Source organism: Xenopus laevis, chromosome 7L (genome assembly GCF_017654675.1).
Source record: "Xenopus laevis strain J_2021 chromosome 7L, Xenopus_laevis_v10.1, whole genome shotgun sequence".
NCBI classification, from domain to species: Eukaryota; Metazoa; Chordata; class Amphibia; order Anura; family Pipidae; genus Xenopus; species Xenopus laevis.
The window spans coordinates 68,285,539-68,309,675 of NC_054383.1; the positions used below are offsets into that span (position 1 = coordinate 68,285,539).

Below are 24,137 nucleotides of genomic sequence, written 5' to 3' on the forward strand. Positions count from 1 at the left end.
TATGGTTGTAACAGATACAGAAAAGTCAAATGTGCTAAATCAGTTCTTTTCTTCAGTGTATACAATAGAGGAGTCTGAGTTCCCAGGCTCACTTCATAGCTGCACTAATGGCTCAACTCAATCTAGTCATTGGCTGACTCAGTATATGATTCATGAAGCTTTCATAAAAATTAATGTAAACAAGGCTCCAGGGCCTGATGGCATACACCCCCGGGTTCTAAGAGAGCTTAGTTCAGTTTTAGACTAGCCCCTATTTCTGATTTTCTCAGATTCACTTTCATCTGGTATGGTGCCTATGATTGGAGAAAAGCTGATGTTATTTCAATATTTAAAAAGGGATTACGATCTCAGCCTGGCAACTATAGGCCAGTAAGTTTGACATCTGTGGTGGGCAAATTATTTGAAGGCTTGTTAAGGGATCACATTCAAAATTTTGTCCTAGTGAATGGCATTATGAGCAGCAATCAGCATGGCTTTATGAAGGATAGGTCATGTCAGACAAATTTGATTGCTTTTTATGATAAGATAAGTAAGATGCTTGATAGTGAGGGGGCAGTAGATGTGATCTATTTGGATTTTGCGTTTGATACTGTGCCCCACAAATGACTGGTTTCTAAACTAAGGTCTGTTGGGCTTAATGAAGTCCTTTGCACATGGATAGGAAACTGCCTACAGGATCCAAGATGTGGCATCCTTGCAACACGATCTTGACAAACTGGCAATCTGGGCAGCTAAGTGGCAAATGAGATTCAATGTTGATAAATGTAAAGTCATGCACCTGGGATGTAAAAATATCCAAGCCACTTATACCCTTAATGGGACTGCACTAGGCAAATCCATTATGGAAAAGGACCTTGGAGTCCTTGTAGATGATTAATTTGGTGTAGCAAGCAATGCCAGTCAGCAGCATCAAGGGCAAATAAGGTCTTGAGCTGTATTAAAAGGGGCATATAGTCACGGGAGGAGGGGGTCATTCTTCCACTGTATAGAGCACTTGTAAGGCCCCATCTAGAATATGCCATACAGTTTTGGTCTCCATCACTCAAACAGGACATTATTGTATTAGAGAGGGCACAGAGAAGGGCAACTAAGCTGGTAAAAGGTATGGAAAATCTTAGCTATGAGGAAAGACTGGCCAAATTGGGGATGTTCACGCTGTAGAAGAGGCGCTTAAGGGGAGATATGATTATTTACCAGTAGGTCTTTCCAGCTGACACGAGGTCACCCATTCCGATTAGAAGAAAAGAGGTTCCCTCTAAATATTCGGAATAGTTTTTTACAGTGAGAGCTGTGAAGATGTGAAATTCTCTCCCTGAATCAGTGGTACAGGCTGATACATTAGATAGCTTTAAGACGGGGTTGGGTGGCTTTTTAGCAAGTGAGGGAATACAGGGTTATGGGAGATAACGCATAGTACAAGTTGATCCAGGGACTAGTTTGATTGCCATTTTGGAGTCAGGAAGGAATTTTTTGGAAATTTGAGAGGCTTCAGATGGGGTTTTTTTTGCCTTCCTCTGGATCAACTAGTAGTTAGGCAGATTAAAAAAAAAACTAAAAGGTTGAACTTGATGGGCATGTGACTTTTTTCAACCTTACTTACTATGTTGCTATGTTACAAGACAAACACAAAATCACCATGGTGTAGAAGGTTCTAGCAGGAGAGGGTCTTCTAGTGCCAGTGAGGGGTAGGAATTGCCCTGGGGTAGTAATAATCATTTTTTGTAAACAAAACAGATAATTCTATGTAGATTGCTGTTTTTCTAACTAATAGTTGACTTGGAATATCTGAAATCTTTACTTAGTTAGGATGCTTTTAATCTCATACATACATACTTTGGTAGAATGATCAAAGAACCGAGTCAAAAGGTGAATTTTGCCTTTAATTTCTTCCCAATTGGACATGTAAGCTGCAAAGGAGATGTTACTAAACATGAAATGGTTTCTCTGTTTAAATGATATTGCCGTCTGACCCTGGAAACTATAGTGTTCTGGAAGGAACAGGCAAGCCAGACAATCCATTCCAGTGGTCCAGTTCACATGTTGGAGCTCAATTTCCACAGGAAGGCTGTCATGTTGAAAGGTAAATAATTGTAGTGAAATTGTTAGGAAGTCTCTCTGTTAGGAACTCCCAGAGGTGCTGGGGGAGCTGCCTGCCACTGGTAGGCAAGGCTAGTGAGCTTGTATCCCAGGAAGGGAGAGTCAGCAGGGCTTAGGGGGAAGCCCAGAACATTCCAGAGTGTGGAAGGCACCCTGTACGGTGAGAACCCCAGAGTGGGGAAAAGTCTTGAATGCATGTTGTTTAAATGGCAATGAACTGTGTTCCTGTGACTTTTTGTTAGTTTGCCTGAATAAACTTGTGTTTTTGCCTGAAGATGTGGTGTCCCTGTTTTTATGCTCCTAATCCTCCTCTTACCTACCTACCATAGCTAAAACTGTGTGCACAGGCAGCTAGCTTGTCACAATACATTCCCCATAATGCTGTTTGGCCTATAGGAAGCACAAGCCTCCATTCGGTTTATGTCAGTACAGGTATGGGATCCATTATCTGTAAACTTGTTTTCCAGATAGCTCCAAATTACAGAAAGGTCATCTCCCATAAACTCCATTCTAATTTAAATAATTTTACAAAGTTTTAAAATTAAGCTTTTTTCTCTAATATTAAACAGTACCATGTACCAGTGTCGGACTGGGCCGGCGGGACACCGGGAAAAAACCCGGTGGGCCCCGGGTGTTGTGGGCCCCGGCTGTTGTGGGCCCCGCCGGCCCAGATCCGTACCCATAACTGCCTGTTAATGCCGCGACCCCCCTTTATCGGAGGTCGCGGACAAAAAAATTTAGTGCGCACTCTGTATAAACTCGGCTCCGCACGCATGCGCAGGCACACAGCGCACACGCCGGCGCAGAGACGCGGTGTACACACCGGCGCGGCAGTGGGGCCAGAGGGGGGCCCTGGGGCAGCAGCCCCGGTGGGCCCCGGGCCCCCCAGTCCGACCCTGCCATGTACTTTATCCCAACTAAGATACAATTAATCCTAATTGGATGCAAAACAATCCAGTTGGGTGTTTTTAATGTTTAAATGATTTTTAGCAGAAAACCCCAGGTCCCAAGCATTCTTCACAAAAGGTTCCTTATCTGTATCATATATTCCTCTTACAGAATGCGGACATCTAATGCAAAGCACATTGTTGCAGGGTCAACATGAACCTGCCATAGGACAGGTAGTATGTACAGGGCTCTGTTACATCATCCACCTGCTGGTGCTTCCTAATGTGCAGGTTGAAGAGCAGGATAGGCAATGTCAATGGGATGCCCCCAGCCTGCCCTTCCTGAATACAACGCTGCTTAATTCAAACAGCACTGTATTCATTGGATACAGGTCTTTGAGCTTGGCTAGTATTGCAAAGAGCCTCTCACATGGGCAGCCAGGGCAGGGCCCAAAAGTCGAAAGCCATTTAGGTTTGCACCTGTTTTTTGCACTTTAACCCTGTATTCTAAATGAGCCCTATTGTGTTTATTTCCATATCTGTATGAGTTGGTTTATATGCAAAGCATCTTTTCAGGGAGATTGAAAATATATTGGATCATACTGGACTTTGTAGGATCTCTGTATATTAATTATATATATTATAAATGTTACAAAATTATGTGAACATCAAAATGGGATACATTACAATGATGTTGCCCGCGGTTTATTTTTCATAATATCTATTAATATACTGTATGTATTTAATATAATTGTTATGGTGCAGTTGACCACCAGATGGCTCTATGTATGCATGTATTACTAGTGGTATATGCCAGTGTTTCTTTCTAGGGCTGCCGGAATCAAGTAGAGGTATGTAACAGGTTTGAGAGAGGTGGCCATATCCAAGGTGCACACCGTTGACCAGGTCCGGACTGAGAATTAAAATAGGCCCTGCCATTTCAGGTACACAGAGGCCCAATCAGCCCACACAGAGGCCCAAACAGCCCACACCAGCCCACTAAATACTGACTTTTTTATGGCACCTTATAGCAGCCCCTCTGGCATTTGCCAGAACCCACAGATTGCCAGTCCGGGCCTGCCGTTGACTAGGTTTTTGCCCGGGTGCCAGCATAAAGGATATATAGTGCTTTACTGATGGCCTATCTATGATTTGCGATTCGGTATCTCAGTGGGATGGTGGCTTTGCCTACATACTACAGGCCACACGGGCATTTAACAATGTATACCACAAAGGAAGTGGTCCAGGTGAGTCTGTTTTGAATTTTAAACCTCTTGCCTGTGTGGGTGTGGGGATGGGGGAAGTCTTTTCCTGTTTTTGTTGTCCAGTCAGTTGTGTTGTTTTTCTTCATAAAGTCAGTATACTATAATCACAATCAGCACAGTTGCCGGCGGCGCCAGATTTGATTGGCCGTTAGGAGGAGCTGTGTCTGGTGGTTTTAATCTGGCACCGTGCTTCTTCTTACTTTAAACTCTGTTTTCAACAAAATAACTTTTTTTCTAGTCTATACAATAGCCTGAATATATTCTGCTTTCGGTATTTCTGTATATTAAATGATTTGCTTCCTGATGGCTCAGTGACAGCAGTGGTTGCCTAGAAATTTTGGCACCAAATGTGATCTGTGGGTTTATATTGTGGGGGTTGGTGGGCTTTCTGGTTGTTTGCTGTTTTTTGATTACGAAGATCCCTGTGGGGCATCGAAACGTTGTGTCCAATAAAGATATTTTGTTTTTGCATCAACTCCCTGTGAGTGCCGCATCCTGCTTTATGTGCTGTTTATATATATATATATATATATATATATATATATATATATATATTTTTTTTTTTTTTTTGTTAGAAAGAGAGAGAGAGAGAGAGAGAGAGAGAGTCAAGGTTCTTTGCACTCACCCATAATCAATATGCTAAGGACACTAAGGCAGATGTTGCCCCAATGACAGGAATGTTGTCGGCCTGTGTGGAGCAGATTTTACAACTTAAATGTGACAAAACACAGCCTGAGGAAAGCAGATGATCCGCTCAGTGTCCCCTTGTCCTTTCTTTCATCTGATTAATTAAGGATTCTACAGCTTCATTATACAATTTTACAAGGACTGTTTTACCTGCAACTTTCTTTCCAAGGTCAAATCTTCCAAATGGTTGCCCTTTTTAAGGGTCACCATCACTGGGATCCCCTGACTGTAGCTAGGGCGTTAGCTAGCTTGAATAGCCAGACAGACAGATAGAGATACACATAAGCATACTTAAGCAAACAATTATTTTTATTATTATTATAGGCATTTGTGTATTTGGCAAAAGAAAAAAAAATGTTTTTCTCTTTTCATTATTTATTTACAGTAAAAAATATTCCACATATTAAATGTACTTTACAAGCAACATTGCCCTCTTGGCAAATCTCTACAGTAAATGCAAGTCCAGTTCTACAATATAATAAGGCATATTTCTAACTAAATCCCCTCTAAAATATCTAATTATTCATACATTAATACTGATCTAGATATCCATGATTCAGTTTCTGTGACAATTATTATCTGCCACCCTGTTTACAAAGTCTGATGGCTAAAGCCCGCAATACAATACTCTATACTAGTTTGATTAAATCAATAAATTCGTCCAATGAGGTCACACACACAGATGGGCAAATGAAGTGGTGTATATATGCCGAGATCTGACCATTTGGATGGTGGAGGTCTAACCGTTCAGTAATAACCTATTGGAAAAAACTTACACTGGCAGTTTTTGCCTTATCTGAACTTGAAAGTGATTTGAATGTTAATTCAGTCTGAAAACACAAACAGCAATAGTTTATCAATATTGTTAGAAAGACATTCTTCTTACTTCATTACAATTTAGAGCCAAAAGTAAAATCATAGATCTCAAAACAACTTATCTATTGGCTATAGGCATATTATATACTGTATAGCAGCTCACTGTAATTAGACAAGATAGAGTATGTGAATAAGCTGAAATATCTGCTAAGGCAGCAGAATAAATAATAAGGAAATGAAAACGCCCTATGATTGTGTGTGTTTACGTTTTACAGGATTATAACACTACTCACTGTTATTTAGTAACAGCTATATTATAATTCACACTACTGAATGTAAATAGATACAAGAAATCATTTACATGGGATACAAGATGCAAAGTACAAAAACAAATACCAATTGACATGCTTTGCCAGTAATGCACCTTGCCAACTTTGAGTTGCCCTGCTGTTTCACTCCCTGAATAGAACTCAAAGTGATGCAACTATTGGTGTATGCAAATGCTGTATAAGAGAAGAGCTTCACATGGGCATGCCCCTTATAGTGCACCATATAAAATCCACTATAAAGGAGGGCCACTGGACTCAATGTGCAAGGCCTCACATTGTTGCTAAGAAGGACCAGGGGACCAAATTAAAAAAAATTATATATGCTACAACTTAAGGAAAAAAGAAACTTTCTACATGTAATCAATTAAAATGTGCATTTTTTTTTAAATAATCAGAACACTCTTTACCATTCCCCTCTCAGCCATTTGTCTTTATCCACATGCAGCTTTTTGGTTATTTTGGAAGACAGTAAGCCGTAGTACACTTTCTAAGCAAAGCAGCACAAACCAATGTATTTGTCCTGGCAGACAGATTGATTAAAGGGGGATGCTGAAGAGAAAGTTATTATCTTATTATTTCACAAATGGTACAGAATTTTAAAAGGGAGCACTTGCATACATTTCAAGTTATCCATGGCAATAAAGAACTTTCTGGAAAAAAAGGTTAAAAATCCTGTACAGTTTCTGAAATAATCAATTCACCCATCGCTATCCCTTTCTTACCATTTGTCTCTCTTCGTGCAGCTTTGTGTCAGTCATTTCGAAATGTAGCTCTAATACATTGTCTATGCGAAGGCAGCACACACTTAACTATCAAACAAAGCTGCATGAAAAGAGACAGATTACTGAGGGGGGGGGACAGGGAAGAGTACCTTGATTATTTCAGAAACTGTACAGATTTTTTAACCAATTGTTTTTTGAAAGTTCTTTATTGCCATGAGATGAAGTACATGTAACATCAGGGGTGGCACTACAGAGGAAGAAGACCCTGCGATTGCAACAGGGCCCATGAGGCCCTAATTCATATACAAATGTTATACATTTTGGTAAAAGAAGACTAGACATTTTGGGGGCCTGAAAAATAATTTGCTGTAGGGCCCATTAAGATCGAGTTACACTTTTAAGATTCTAACATTTTAAACATTTTGATTATAAAGATAGTTTCTTACTTTCATAGAAGGAAGCACATATTCAATTTTAAATTTTCACAATCTCAGGGTGTGTTAATTACCATGGTTCCTTGTACCTAGTAGCATTGGTAGGGTGCTTTGTGTGTGCTCTAAGGGGCATCATGTTTGCACAAATGCCCATAGTAAATTACTATAGTGTATATCATCATATTTTATTATATATATACATATTACATTAATACAGCTACATCCGGTATAGGTGTATTTAAACTGCCTTTGTCTGAAGAATTTGCAAAGGCAGTTTTAATACATCTCTAATTATTTTTTGCAGGCTTATTAACCTTCATTTCTTTATTGGTAAAGTGTTTTATATCTTTAATTCCAATAAAGCCTGACTACTGTAGAAAAGTTTCAGCTGCTGCAATAGAAGAACATCATAGACTGCTTGACACACACTTCATCCATGAAGTAAGATCAGTTTATAAATACTGTAGAGTTGGCAGACATATTTGTATGTTTTAAATAGAAATAAATGATCCTTGATCTTTATTTATATTTTCTGGATCCACACATCGTCCTTTCCGTCTAGTTACTCTTTGATTCCGATGGAATTTGGCATAACAGCGAAGACCTGAATGGGATAAAGGGACACATTATTGCAGACAGCAAAGTTATTTGTTTCTGAATGGGATAAAGGGACACATTATTGCAGACAGCAAAGTTATTTGTTTCTATAGTAACAAAATTATCTTCAAGCATAAGAGGCAAGTATAAGAGGGCACAACAAGTTTAAATGGACATGTGGAAAAAAAGCCTAAGACCCAACATTAACTTACAAATGTATGGGAGAAAATAAATGACCTTTGCTTTGCAATCAGCATGACTCAAAATTTATTACCTTCCAGATAAGAAGATGTGAATTTTGTGAAAAAAATTGCGAATTTGAATTTTTGGCAAAAATATGCAGCTTTGTAAGATTTTTTACTGAGTGGGTGCACCAGTCAGGAAAAAAAGTTGGTGGTGGTGCGGGGGGTGCCTAAGATAATGCTACCCTCCAGTGTATTACCTTGTATTTCCTTGTCTTTAAAAAACAAGTCACCCTAAGCTGGGAAAAGTATATCTTTTTACGTATACAGCTTTTCTTGGCTGCATACCTCTGAACAAAACATTTATTACAAAGTAATAACTACATGTAATTAAGTGATTAAGTGATAGTCTCTGATGCATGCAGGGAGAAAAGATTTGGACAGTTATTGTGTGTACAAGAATGTGTGTTTTTTTTTTTTTTTTGGATTTTTTGTTCTGTAGCTCAGGCTAGACAATGAAACAAGTTGTTTACCTTTGCAACCAGGAAGTGTTTTTGCTATGTTTGGTCTGATCTGCTTTCACATCCTTCAAATTACTCTTTCAAATAATCTTTGTCAATATAATATTAATCGATTATGCATTCCACTCATTTGGCTTATGGCATGAATAAAGTTGAATATTTATGTCACAGTGACATTTTAAAGAAAGAAAAATCATATTTATAAAAAGGTACTGCCCATTTGACATTGGCAGGATTCATACCTTCAGTACACATACAGTCATCGTAACACTTATTGTTAAGTCCTCGATTGTTAGGTTTGCAGAGGTGTTCTCGTAAGTCACAGCAAAATCCTGTAAAAATATACATAAAAATGCAATGACATTAATTCTTCACTGTAAAACTGATTGGACTATAAAGGGAAAATATGTTTAGCAGCAAGCTTATGATCCCTCTATTTTGTGCATATTTTTGATGATTTATATATGTGGGATTTCCATATCTACATTAGAAAATACAACATTTTTTTCATGAAACATTGCCCCAGGGGTCATAATGGTCTACATATTGTAAAATGCTTTCCTGACAATTTTATGGAGCAAAACTCCTTTTAAAGAAGTTAGAACAGCACCCAATATATTTCTGAATAAAAAAGCCTTTATTGATGCAAGAGAATTAGAGTAACATTTCAGGCCATGCGGCCTTTTATTTAGCTTGATAAAAGGCCGCACGATCTGAAACGTTGCTGTAATGCCCTTGTACCAATAACGGCTTTTTATTCAGAAATATATTGAGTGCTTTTCTAAATCAGTATTGCCAGTGGAATGTGGCCATTATAGAACGTGCACCTGCTCAAGGAAGAAAGTGAATGTTGTGCTGACTACTTGTCTGCTAATTGTAAAACTCCTTTTAGTCACATCCTGTTGAAGTTTGGGGCTTAATGAAAAAATCAGAACAGAACATGTCAATATCGAATATATCGAAAGTTTTACTTACAGGGAATACTGCATTAGCATAATCAAATAATGTAATGCTACTGTGTTTGCAGTAACACTGATTAAAGGACAAGAAAATGTGAATTGAGGACAAATTGAATGGGGGTAACAATATGTTAGACACCCCAGTAAATACAATTGCTATAAAGCCTGGGGAAAGACTTAACTTTTCCAGTTGCCAGTTTTACCATGATTGTATATTTATTTCCTAAAAGGAACACCAGCTTGGGGAAAAAAGTGGTTGAATTCACTTGGGGGGTGGGGGGTGTAGGGTTGCGTAACTTATTATACAGTAAATTAACCTTTCCCTGTCCTTTAAATATTGCCTGTTCAGTAACCATAGCAATCAAGAAGCAAGAATTGATTTTACTTGTGTATAAAAATTATTTCTTATGACATGCTTTAAAAATCTCAGATGCATTGGTTAAACTTCAATAAAATATTTCTGGGACCCCCTCCATCTGTATTCTAAGGATGCAGCGAATCCACTATTTGGGAGTCAGACGAATCCCCAGATCCTTCATGATGAAAAGTCATGTGAATTCCCTTCCCACTGCTAATTTACATATGCAAATCAAGATTCAGTTTGGCAATGATTTGACCAAATTCTGCTCAAAAAGGCCGAATCAAGGATATGGTGTATCCCTACTGTATTTGTTTTACAGCCACCAAGAGTCGATACCATACCCGGCAGACAAATGTTTACATTGAATTGTTTATCACACACAAATTGTTACCTGGAAGACAATCAAGATGATGATCACATGGTTCTTCAACTGACAAAGTAGCATTTTTTGTGTTCTCCTTGTTTTTACCTTTTATAATGAAAACACAAAACTACAGTAAATGTGTTGTTGTAGAAAATAGCATAATTAAAAAATAAAATCTTAGCATATTAAACACAGAACCATCTCCCTTTTTATAGAGGGAGGGTGTGTGTGAATACAATGACAATGTTTCATAAGTGCTTTAAAATGAGTAAAGTATTTTTTTCTTAATTGAAAAAATAGGTAATATACATTTTCAACAAAAGCCCTATTTATTCCAGAATTTTTTTTATCAAAGACGTATACCGGTGTTTATATATAAGGGGTCATTTCTAACTGCTAGTTCAAATTTCCCAGCAATCAGTTGCCAGTCTCATTCATTAAAGGGGTTGAAACTCAGGGATTCTGCTCAGCAGGGCCAAAGATAAGAAATGTATTCACTTATGTATTATGTAGAGGGCTGCCATTAGAAATCACGGGGCCCCGTACAACAAAATTTTTGGGGCCCCCTGGGCCCCGCCCACACTGACGACCAAGCTCCGCCCTATATCCCGCCCACTCCACATCGCAGTTAAAAGACCACACAGACATCAGCGCTAAAAAAGTAACCCCCCCCCCACACACAAGTTGTAAAAAGCTATTGATGGTCAGGGCCCCCTTATAAAAAATTGGGGCCCCAAAAAAAAAAAAATTTAAATTTTTTTTTTTTTTTTTTTTTTAAAAACATTGGTGGCAGGGGCCCCCTTATAAGTTAAAAAAAACTTGGGGCCCCAACAAAAAAAAATGTAAAAAAAACTAAAAAATAAACAAACATTGGTGGCAGGGGCCCCCTTATAAGTTAAAAACAAATTGGGGCCCCAAAAAAAAATTTTTTTTTTGAAAAAAAAAAAAACCATTGGCGGCAGGGGCCCCCTTATAAGTCAAAAACAAATTGGGGCCCCAAAAAAAAATTTGAAAAAAAATTAATTTTTAAAAACAAAAAAAAAAAAAAACCATTGGCGGCATTGGCCCCCTTATAAGTTAAAAACAAATTGGGGCCCCAAAAAAAAAAATTTGGAAAAAAAAAAAATTTTTTTGAAAAAAAACCCAAAACTGGTGGCAGGGCCCCCCTTACAAGTTAAAAACAAATTGGGGCCCCAAAAAAAAATTTGAAAAAAAAAAAACCATTGGCGGCAGGGGCCCCCTTATAAGTCAAAAACAAATTGGGGCCCCAAAAAAAATTTGAAAAAAAAAAAAAACTGGTGGCAGGGGCCCCCTTACAAGTTAAAAAAATTTGGGGCCACCAAAAAGAAAATTAATTTTTTTTAAAAAAAAAAAAAACCAAAAAAAAACAATGGTGGCAAGGGGCCCCTTACGAGTTAAAAAAAAATTGGGGCCCCAAAAAAAAGTTTTAAAAAAAAGATTGGTGGCAGGGGCCTATAGAATATTAAAATAATACATTGGTGGCCAGGGGATTAAAAAAAAAAAAACCACAAACTGGTGTTCAGTAGAATTGAACTCATGGCTTCAGTACTTCAACTTCGCCTCCTTTCGTGACTTCGGGTCTTTTCACCGCTTCAGGACTTCAATTTCGGCTGTTTCCGTGACTTCGGGTCTTTGCGCTGCTTCAGGACTTCGGCTTCGGCTGTTTTCGTGACTTCGGGTCTTTTCGGCGCTTCGTGACTTCGGGACTTCGGCTTTTTCCGTGACTTCGGGTCTTTTCGGCGCATCGGCTTCGGCTTTTCGGCACTTCCGCATTCGGCACTCAAGAGGCAAGACGTACGGCTCGGGTGCTCGTAAGGGGGGCCCGGATCTTCAAAAAATGCAGCGCTGCCGGGCCCCCCTTCATGCCCGGGCCCGGTACGCTTGTCCCCCCTGTCCCCCCCTGATGGCGGCCCTGATTATGTACCTATCTGTTAATAGGTTGGTTTGATTCAAATTAAACATAAAAAAACTGTTTAATCTTTTGAAAAATGGATTTAAGTGCAGAATTCTGTTGGAGCAGTACTATTAACTGATGCATTTTGGGGAAAAAACACATTTTCCCATGTCAGAATTGCTTAAAACTTCAATATTAGATAAATGGTCACAAATAGAAAAATAGGGATAAACTGAAAAGATATTTCCGGTAAACTATCTGAAACCACCTGAACTGAAAAAAGTGTTGGAAGGTGAACAACCCCTTTAAAGGTATTTGCACCAGAAGGTGCTCCTTGCACTTCCATATAGTTAGCAGAACTTTCTGTCTTCTGTTTTGAATCAAGGGCAGTTGTGCCTATTGATGCAGGGAACTACCACTAGAGCTACTGTTCCATACCTCCAACCCAGACAGTAGCTCCAGGGATCCCACAGTGCCTTGCATCAATCACCACAGCAAAGTTGTGCTAAAATATTAAGGGAGTAATATAATAAAAGGCACTGGGGCTCATTTATAAACACTGGGCAAATTTGTACCTGCATAGAAACCCATAGCAACCAATTAGTTATTAGCTTTTTTCAGCTAGCTGCAGGTTGAACACTGAAAGCAATCATCTGATTGGTTGGCATGGGTTACTACCCAGGTGCAAATGAGCCCAATGACCCATACTAAGTTTGCCCAACAGCAGTAACCCATAGCAACCAAACAGAAAGTAGAATTTTCCCATCACTGTTTAAAGCAAACATCTTATTGGTTGCTATGGGTTACTGCCACTGGGCAAACTAAATTCCTTTTATTACATATGGGTGTTAGGGCACACATGTCACAATGAATGCTAAAAAAAATGCATTGTTAAAACAATATGACTAATCTGCTCAAAATTGCACTTTGCTTAATTGGCTTGTGGTTGCAAATGACCCCTGTATTGTTTTGTTCATTTACCAATACATTATGCTTAGTAAAGGGCAAGACCAAGCTGGCAAAGTTCTGGTCCCATTCCACTGGTCGCTATATGGTTGTTGCCTTAAATTGGAACTAGGAAACAACATGCAAGAGGTAAATAATGACATATTCACGCCTTAATATTTTCAGTTTAGAAGACAAAATGTCCAGAGGGGGCACATTTTAACAGTGTTAACCACAGTATAAGTGACCTCAGGGCCACAGTCCTAATAGGGAACTTTAACTCACAGAGGGACCGAAAAGGTTGGACAATATAAATGTATGTAAACATTTTACACCTTGCACAGTGGCATAACCAGAGATAAATATTTCATGTGCAATGATGATTTATAACCCCCAGGGTGCATGTATCTAAGGGTCTACTCCCTTCAATCTCCAGAATTATATGTGGGTACAGTTTATGAAGCACAGCTCTTTCTTTTAAGGTTGTGTTAATATTCTTTTGGTATTAATATTTGATGTGTGTTTAAATTGGCTCGGTTTTTATATCTTGTATATTGGATTCAAAGGCCCTTAGGAAAGCATATTTTTTATGCTATTAAGCCAGCTATAAATCTTGGGTGCCTTGGGAGTCTGGAGTTGTTTTTAATAGAGGGACTTGGTATCCAGTCAATGGACTTTTAGTTTTGCAATAATGTTTGTGTCTTATGATTTGTATTGAATGATTTTATTGTTGGAATGGAAACAAGACACTACTATTTACACTTGGCTATTTATTGGAAAGCACTCTGGTGGGCAATTTGTGGACTATGTATGCTATTTGCTTTTTTCACTGTGTGACAAGTGGAAAGGCTTTAATGCTGCACTGTAACAGCTTTCCAGTGGACTGTATCACAGCACAAGGTGGTTTTTAATAATAACTATGTAATGCACTCGGCATCTAGGCCAAAATAGACATTGCCTTCTCACTTTGTCTTCTGCTTTTAAGTTTCAGATTTCATTGAATTCGCCACCACATGCCAGGGAATTGAGAACATAAGGATGAATTAAGGGCATATTTATCAAAGGTCGAGTGATAGAGTTTTTTTTTACCTCGAATGAACTTGAATGACCTCGAAACTCAAATGGTATCTTATTTAAGAAAAAAACACGATTCGATCAAATAGAAACGACCTGAAAACTCGAAATTCGACAGATGTTTGTAGGCACAGTGTGGTTACATTAGGTAGGATCAAAATAACTTCTGGGTATAATTACACTTCATTTTCTTGATATCATTGCCTGTTCCTTGAAAAAGCTTAAAAAATGTGTAATTCAAATAATAGACAAACAACTAAAATACCAATAAGAGATTATTACGAATTTACCTTTCTTTTTTGATGATAGCCATGTTTCTGGTTTCATATCTTCATAATCTGTCCAATCAAAAAGGGTCATGTCTAGAGTTGGCATCACATCTGCTCCCTTCTTTCCATGAGTCTGCAAGTATGAACAAAATCATCATTGTAAGGACATTCAGTCATCCATTACTTTATAATGAACTGTGAACTTTAACAAGCTAATTAACGCAAAAACAATAAGGTTTTCCATACAACTAAATCAATAAAGGGCCTTTACTTTAGGATAATCCAAGTTCCAATGGCCAGGGTAGTGTGGTGAAGTTTAACACAGTCATAAAGGGGGAGTTAGCACCTTCAGTTATTGTAGGTGGACATGCACAAGAACAGGTACTTTAGGAAAACTGACACAAGGGACTATGTGAAGTTCCCTTATTAAGAGAAGTACCTGACTAAGATTTGCAGCCAGTTCTAGGGTGACAAATCACATTCCAGGTAGTTTTCCTGGAAGTTCTTGAAATATCTGCATGATAATTATCAGGATCAATAACGTATGTCCAGGTAACAAGTGATAACGTACAGAGGGGTGCAAAATTGTTACCTTAAAGAGCTATTTATTAAACCTCGATTTTTTTATGGTCAAATTTTTAAAAGTGAAAATTCTAATTTTTGGAGGGGAAAAAATAGAATTTTTAGAGATTTATTATACTCCAAAACTGCAAAAAGTTCGGATCCAAAAATACTCTAAAACCTGTCGAGGTCATGGACAAATCAATGGCAGATTTCCCTTTTACAATTTGAAAATGTTGTGATCTGCACTAGTTTTCATATGATAATCCATAAAAGTTGGGTTTTCGGGTGACAACTCAAAAAAATTGTACGATTTGGGTGAGATTAAATATGAGGTTCGAATTGTCATTGATTTTGTCAAGACTTTTCCTGCACAGACTTTTCCTAACTGATTTTTTGTTAAATGAGTTAAATTTGTGCATGGGAATGAGGTCGACTTTGTTTTAATAAAAAAAAAATTAGAAACATAGTTTTAATACCACCTAAGGGGGGATGTAATATGTGCAAAAATCCTGCGAAAGATGATTGCGAACGTTAGCAACCCATGTTTGCATCCTTTTTGACTGATTAAAGACCTCAATGACTTCAAAAAAAAATATTTAATGAAACCCCAGAGCAGGTATTAACACTAAACCTTTGCTAATGCACAATGTAATATTTGCCAGCTAATGATTTCACATTGTGAACAGTGCTAAACTTTTGCAAAAAAACATTTTAAATAAGGCTTGCAAATTTTAACTACATTTCCCACTTAAGTTTCACAATTTAGTGTCTGCGGCAAACAATAGTCCTGATACCACCTGCCATAAGGCTCTTTTGTACCCTGTGCCTGTTTTTTTTGTACTTTGCACCTTGCCATCTGGCGATAAATGATCTAGTGGCATAACTTGTATATTATCTGGTCTGTGGGAGGCTGCTGCAATGCCAGGGCCTATTTTGAATCCCAGTCCAAGACCTGCACACACACACCTCTTTTGTGGCATGGGACAAAATTTAAAGAACATCCTTCTCCTCCTCCAACTCACTTGGCCCCCTCCCTTAGGGATTTACTTTGGCTGTTGGCTAATGAGCATGCTCAGTTCTTCTCAGCTCAGATTACTAAACACACAAAGTCTAACAGTCTAACAAAGAGATGGCATTGCTGGTTCCCATAGAATCTTTAGCTGTTTGATTCTATTTTTTTCTCCTAACCACCACTCCTAAGCAGGGCGCCATCAGGGGGGCACAGGGGGTACTCTTGTACTGGTCCCGGGCCTAAAGGGGGGCCTGGCTGTGCTGCACTTTTAGAAATAGCCTTCCCCTCTTGACAGTCCCAAAGAGCTGAGGTCACGAAAATACCCAAAGCCATGAAAGGAGTCAAAGTTGAAGTCCCAAAGCCACAAAAGGAGCCTGAAGTCAAAGTCCCGAAGCCGCAAAAAGACCCAAAGCCACAAAAGGAGCCAAAGTTGAAGTCCTGAAGCCACGAAAGGAGCCGAAGTTGTGAAGCCATGAGTTCAGTTATACTGAACACCAATGTGTTTTTTTTAAAAAACCACCAGTGATTTTTTACAAACTTTTATGGGGGGCCCTGGTGCCAATGTTTTTTGTTTTTTTAAAAAAAAAACTTTTATGGGGGGCCCTGGCTCCAATGTTTTTTTTTTTTACTTATAGGTGGGCCATGGTCACCAAATATTTTTTTCAACTTGTAGTGGGCCCTGATCAACAATGCTTTTTTAAAAAAACTTTTATGGGGGGCCCTGGCATCACAGTTTTTTTTAACTTACAAGGGAGCCTTCACCATCAATGGCTTTTTATAACTTGTGTGGGGGGAGGGTTTACCATTTTTAGCGCTGATGTCTGTGTGGTCTTTTAACTGTGGTGTGGGCAGGATCTGGGTTGGGGCTTGGGATGGGCGGGGCCCAGAAAATGTTGTTATATGGGACCCCGAGATTCCTAATGGCAGCCCTGCTCCTGACCATTACAGTGCTCAACCCCAGCAGAACTTTTTATATATGTATGTTGTACCTTTGTAAACCCGCATTCTGCATTGCACGACTTTACAGCACACATGTCCTGTTTGCACATGTCAATGTTACTGATGATGTGTAAAATGGAGGGGGTATATGAAGTACAAATAATGTGGCTTGGGTGAGGAAAATATACATGGTATATGTTTCGCGAATTTTTCGACGAAGCGAAACGTCGCAAATTCGCCCATCACTACTTGCCATTGTATAAATACACTATTTATTAGAACCCCTTTATCGTGCAGCATAATTCCTCGTAGTGTTTATCCTTTCAAAGTCAGAGCCATATGAATTCAGAGCTGAATAACTCAGGGCACTTCATAAGTCATTATGTAAGAGCATATATCAGAGTCACACAACAATACATAGGGGGAAATGTAATAAAATCTGCAAAGAACAAAACTTTGCAAATAAATATTCACATGTTGCAATACAATATTCTTTGTCTTTTATTGCATCGCGAATCTTAATTGCGCATTGCAAAACTTTAACACCTGCTCTGGAGTTTCGTTAAATATTTTGTTGCATAAAAAGTTTTTTTATTGCAAAATTGAATTACATGCACTGCACACTATAGAAAACTATAAAATTCGATATCGCTATCCAACTGTTGCATGAGGGGAAAAGTGTTCGCAAAGGCAATATTTTTCACTGTGCAAACATTTATTCACATTGCAAACGAAATGCAAACGATGTTTGTGTTAGCAACCGATATTACATTCCCCCCATATTTCCATATATTGAGTAAAAATGGTTGAGCCTGGGCCCAAGAAATACACTGACCACTTCCCAAATCAGACAGAATACAACAAAAAGAGTCTTACAAATTTTGAATTCATGTCAAAAACTCCCAAATGAAAAATAGTTTGAATTTTGCTAATACATCTCCCTTTGACTTCTACATGACCTCACCAGCGTTTAGATGGTATCCGTACTGTATAAATAAAGTATATTTATAATAACAATATCAACAACATTAACATAGATAAGGATTTTATTACTGGATTTCCATCCAATTCTAATACTCGAACAAGAGTTAAAAAAACCAGATGGCATTAGTTGGAGGAACATGCTGAGAGATGGGCCTCAGATGGTACAATGGAGCCTATTTTCAAAGCAATTGGAGTGTAATAGCCTGGAGAGGTCTTAGTATTAATCCCCTTTTTTTACTTTCTCATCATCAGTGCCAAAAGAGTCTTAACAAAGCAGTGTCACCTAATGCTAAAGTCCAACTTTCTCTCTTGAAAAATGGTGTTCTGCTATAAGCAAGAAGAAAAACCTAATTTAAGGCTTACATAAGTAAAGTTGTAGATATTGCATCATGTGTATGTGCACACATAAACACACAGACACACACACAAACTGCAATAATACTTGTTCATATAAATAACATACATTGTATGTCTGTATAATGTGACTGTTGTATAAAAACCATTCAAAATGGTATGTAAAACCGTACATCATAATGTGAAATACTAAAACTACACAGCATTTACCCGCATTCGATGAGCTGTTTCTAACATTGTTGTAGGCTGCTCATTAATAAACATTGGATTGGATGTGCTCTGGGGAAGCATGGCAGCAGGACCACTTGAGGACATGTCCAAATAAGTGTACTGAGTGGGCGCTTTGAAGGTTAAATCTTCTTTTATGAGACCGCTGGATTCCACTTCAAAGCCTCTCCCTGCAAACATACAAACTGAGATTAAAGAGCAAAACAGAAGCAAGAAATACATGATCCTACAAAACAAGACTGGATCAGTGGACACTGTAGCTAGTAATGAAGATAAAGCAATAAGCAATATTAAGTAAGCCTAACCTGCAAGGAAACTTCCTCTAATGTTGTAGGGCCAAATTTCTTCCGTATAATTGGCAAGTTTATATTCTCATTATCTCTGATTATTTCAGATAGTTGCAGTAAACAATTTTCTGTTGGGAGTGTATAGCAAATTTCAAAGGGCCTCAGTGGGGAACAAAAGATACACTTTTAGGGGTTCTTACACATACAGTAGGTTTTTTAACCTAGGTTTCTGTGTGGAACACAGAAGTTAAGTGACCCTCTTCTTCATTATAGGGACTGTAACAATGGGACCACACTCAAAGGATAAATAGAGATAATATTGTCTATGTCCAGTTTTATCTGCTTTTAGCAATTCCATACACTTCTATAAATATAGTTCCAAAAGAGTAGACTTCAGCAGTCCTGCGGGGTGGCTTCATCAATTAAAGGCGAATGGTCTGTTGCAAACCTCTTTGAACATAACACCATTTATGCTAACAAAACCAGTGTCCATTAACATTCACTGGAACTGAATACTGAAGTATAAAATGGAAGTAAGAAGAGGTACAATGCTGGCTCTCCCAAAGCTATGTACTAATTACTTAACTAAGTATGAGCTAAGTACTTTAGGAGAATAATGCTAATATAGATGAAAGGAGCAGATTAACTGCTACAGTAATGTTTATTTTAACTTTTTCATTTTAACTGACATAACATGTTTCTCCCCCAGAATGGTGCCTTTTCTCAAGTGCACTTTTACCTGACTCCATTTAGTGGCTGCTGCCAAAGGTAATGCTTCAGGAAAGAAAAGTCTATCATATATATCATGACCTACATCTAGATGCACCTTGGCTATGAGCAGGGCTATCTAATAATGAAAGAAAGAGTTTCTGTATGCCTGCCAACATACTAAGATTGATATAAATGTATATAACACATTCACCTGTTGGGACAGAAGCTGCAGTTAATGAATATAAACATTATAATAAATTTTGTAAATCAGCAATTCGGAAGGCAAAGAAAGGAAATGTAGAGTGTATTAGAGCTCACTTAATAGCTGCACTGATGGCTCAACTCAATCTAGTCAGTGGCTGACTCAGGATATGATTCATAAAGTGTTAATATACATTAGGGTAAACAAGGCTCCAGGGCCTGATGGCATACACCCCCGGGTTTTAAGAGAGCTTAGTTCAGTTTTAGACCAGCATTTATTTATGATTTTCTCAGATTCGCTTTCATCTGGTATGGTACCTATGGATTGGAGAAAAGCTGATGTCATTCCAATATTTAAAAAGGGATTACAATCTCACATCTCTTACATCTGTGTTGGGTAAATTATTTGAAGGCTTGCTAAGTGGTCAGATTCAAAATGTTATTCTAATGAATGGCATTATGAGCAACAATCCACATGTCTTTATGAAGGATAGGTCATGTCAGACAAATTTGATTTTGTTTTTTTATGATGAGATAAGTAAGATGCTGGACAGTGGGGGTCAGTAGATCTATTTGGATTTTGCCAAAGCGTTTGATACCATTTGGAGTCAGGAGTCAGTAAGGTGTTTTTCCCCCTCTGAGGCAAATTGGAGAGGCTTCAGATAGGGTTTTTTTTGTCTTCCTCTGGATCAACTAGCACTTAGCAAGATTAAAAAAAGTTAAAAGGTTGAACATGATGGACGTGTCGTTTTTCAACCAAATTTACAGTACTGTGTTACTGTTTTACCTGTCACCAATCAATTCCAATGTAATCCAGTGCAAACAAAATACATTAGTGTACCATCTATATCAGTACATCTAAGGTTATACCAGATCAGTGAAAAAATTAAACTGACTAATATTTATGGACTGTAGTTTAGTGCAAGGGGTGGTTACCCTCTTACTCCTTTACTAACCAAAACTTAGTTTAAAAATAATAAATTTAGTTTATTAGGTTGTGTATAAACTAGTGCAGCTCTGTATAAGGTACATTTAATAATACATATCTGTAAATTAGTGATGCACCGAATCCCGGATTTGGTTCGGTATTTGGCCACGATTTAGCCTTTTTAAGCAGGATTCAGATTCTGACAAATCCCTCCAGCCAAACTGAATCCAAATACTTAACACAAAACAGGGAAGAAGAAACACCCTGATTTGCATATGCAGATTCGGATTTGGTTTGGTACTCGGCCAATGCCAAAATAGTGGATTCAGTGTATCCCTACTGTGAATAAAGTATTGAGCTGTCAGTGTTTTAAATGGACACACATCATTGGTATAAATAAGGCTCCACAGACCCTGTAGCACAGGGGGCTCCAGGTCCTGAAGGGCTCCTGCCACTCATAAATCAAAGATGGTTGTGCGTTCCACAGTGGAATGCAAGTCCATCTTTGAATTTTGTTTCAAGTTTTCATGGCCATTTCTGAAGTGATCTTACTGGCCAATCTGGGGATAGTGGAGTGATCATTGGCCATTTTTGCAGGGATTTAACTAACAAGTTTGGAGTTAATGGAGTTTTCATGGTCATTTCTGCAGTGATCTTACTGGCAAGTGTGGGTTAATTAAATTCTCATTTGTCCTTTTTGCAGTTACTGGCAAGTCTGGGAGTAATGGAGTTTAATTGGCCATTTCAGTGGGCTCTGTTATTGTATAGCTTTGTTGATTGGGTTAAGAACATGTTAAAATTCTTAGAAAACTAAAGAAACTAACCCATTTTTTTCCTTACAGGTGCTTTGAGATGGAGATAAGACTACATTCCCCAGAATTCCATTTCCTCAAGTATCAACTTCCTAAGGCAGCAGCCTGATTGGAATGCAGATAAAATGAGTGCCCATATAGTCATTGAGGATAAATGTGGAAAAAGACCCTGCTTTATAGAAGCCAAAGACAAAAGTATTTATAACAATATAAAACATTAATAGGGTTTGGGATTTTTAAATGTCAACAGGTAAACAAACATTTTACTGTAGCATTGTCTAGTACCTGTCTTGGTATCTGATCTGACATTTAAACTTTTGGAAGAGGACAGTAGGGATGTAGCGAACGTCGGAAAAAAAGTTCGCGAACATATTCGCGAACTTGCGCAAAAACGCGAGCGGTTCGCGAACGGTTCGCGAACCCCATAGACTTCAATGGGAAGGCGAACTTTAACATCTAGAAGACATTTCTGGCCAGAAAAATGATTTTAAAGTTGTTTAAAGGGTGCAACGACCTGGACAGTGGCATGCCAGAGGGGGATCAAGGGCAAAAATGTATCTGAAAAATCTGCCTGTGTGTGCTTGGAAGAGATAGTGTAGGGGGAGAGCTGTTAGTGATTTCAGGGACAGATGATAGTAAGTTTGCTGGCTAGTAATCTGCTTGATACTGCTCTGTATTGGAGGGACAGAAGTCTGCAGGGATTTGAGGGACATTTTAGCTTAGGTAGCTTTGCTGGCTAGTAATCTACTGTTCTCTTTAAACAACTGCCATACGTTGACCTTGTAGGCATTGTTTGGTGTTTTTTCTGGAGACGGTAATATTATGGATATTTAGACAGAATGTGAACAAGGTCACACAGCTAGATGGCGGGTTGAAGAAAACAGTGTGCAAATAATGCCTACAAGGCCAACGTATACACTACTACAGCGGTGGATACGGATTACGTAAAATATATGAATGCTGCTTGAAAAAAGTGACTCCGGTGTTTTTTCTGGAGACGGTAATATTATGGATATTTAGACAGAATGTGAACAAGGTCACACAGCTCGATGGCGGGTTGAAGAAAACAGTGTGCAAATAATGCCTACAAGGCCAACGTATACACTACTACAGCGGTGGATACGGATTACGTAAAATATATGAATGCTGCTTGAAAAAAGTGACTCCGGTGTTTTTTCTGGAGACGGTAATATTATGGATATTTAGACAGAATGGGAACAAGGTCACACAGCTCGATGGCGGGTTGAAGAAAACAGTGTGCAAATAATGCCTACAAGGCCAACGTATACACTACTACAGCGGTGGATACGGATTACGTAAAATATATTATGGCTGCTTGAAAAAAGTGACTCCGGTGTTTTTTCTGGAGACGGTAATATTATGGATATTTAGACAGAATGTGAACAAGGTCACACAGCTCGATGGCGGGTTGAAGAAAACAGTGTGCAAATAATGCCTACAGGGCAAATAATGCCTAAAAGGTCAACTTATACACTACTACAGCGGTAGTAAAATAAAAAAAGTAAATAAAAAAAAAATGAATATTAAAAAAAAAAAAATTAAAGTTGGTGCTGCTGAACTACTAGGAGCAGCAGATTAGCACACCAGTCCCACTCCCCAACACTGCTAGACTAATAGCACTGGGCTCTTATAGTAGTAGTAGTAGTAGTAGTAGTAAAACAACAAAAAAATAAATAAAAGCAGTCCTTACAAGGACTACTGTTATTGCAGCAGTCAGCAGATGAGATCAGAAGCAGGACAGCTGCCCACTGCAGCTACATACAGAGCACTGCAGTAGAAGGTAGATTACTAGCCAGCAAAGCTACCTAAGCTTAAATGTCCCTCAAACCCCTGCAGACTTCTGTCCCTCCAATAACAGAGCAGTATCAAAACGATTACTAGCCAGCAAACTTTCAACTGTCCCTGAAATCACTAACAGGCAGCAGCTCTCTCCCTACACTATCTCTTCAGCACACACAGGCAGAGTGAAAAAACGCTGCAGGGCTTCGGTTTTTATAGGGAAGGGGAGTGGTCCAGGGGAGAGCTTCCTGATTGGCTGCCATGTACCTGCTGGTCTGGGGTGAGAGGGCAAAAAAAAGCGCCAACAATGGCGAACCCAAAATGGCGAACGTCGCGCGACGTTCGCGAACTTCCGGCGAGCGCGAACACCCGATGTTCGCGCGAACAAGTTCGCCGGCGAACAGTTCGCAACATCTCTAGAGGACAGTGGTCCAAAAATGTACCTGTCTGAGTTTGTTAGCTTTTTATTATTAACAATTAAGTAACTTTATGTTTACAAAAAGTTTACATTTGGGACATCTTCCTTGTAGTTTTCTGTCCTTATACTGTATCCATATGTATGCTATCAGTAAACAACAGTGATGAAAAGTGAAAACATGATTGAAGAAGGGTTAAAATATAAGGTACAAGATAGTGATTAATAGGGCCCGTGGCAGGTAGAATAGGCTTTAGTAACTTCAAGAAAGTCTCCGTATATACTTTGCAGTTATTCTATAAAATATTAATGTTATCTAGAATAACAAACTGCTGTATCTGATAGTATTAGATGAGAAATAACATTTGTAAAAGTGCAGACTCTTGCTTTCAAAGCTGCCATGTCCTCATGTAATAATGTTGGAACCAGGTCTAGTAAATCATAACAAACAACCAGAACATAGCATTTACTGGTCCAC

The 24,137-nt window shown here is 38.6% G+C and overlaps 1 protein-coding gene across 1 annotated transcript in view; it reads right to left on the reverse strand.

The window, feature by feature from the left end:
* Positions 1-6,288: 6,288 nt before the first annotated feature.
* Positions 6,289-24,137, reverse strand: part of LOC108696368 (draxin) — a 43,334-nt gene continuing 25,485 nt past the window's right edge. Inside the window, exons 3-7 of the mRNA XM_018225669.2 lie at positions 18,488-18,675; positions 14,446-14,557; positions 10,249-10,326; positions 8,780-8,869; positions 6,289-7,841 (exon numbers count right to left, since the gene is read on the reverse strand). Of these exons, the coding sequence (XP_018081158.1) occupies positions 7,729-7,841; positions 8,780-8,869; positions 10,249-10,326; positions 14,446-14,557; positions 18,488-18,675 (581 nt within the window). The 3' untranslated portion in view covers positions 6,289-7,728. The remainder of the gene's footprint in view (positions 7,842-8,779; positions 8,870-10,248; positions 10,327-14,445; positions 14,558-18,487; positions 18,676-24,137) is intronic.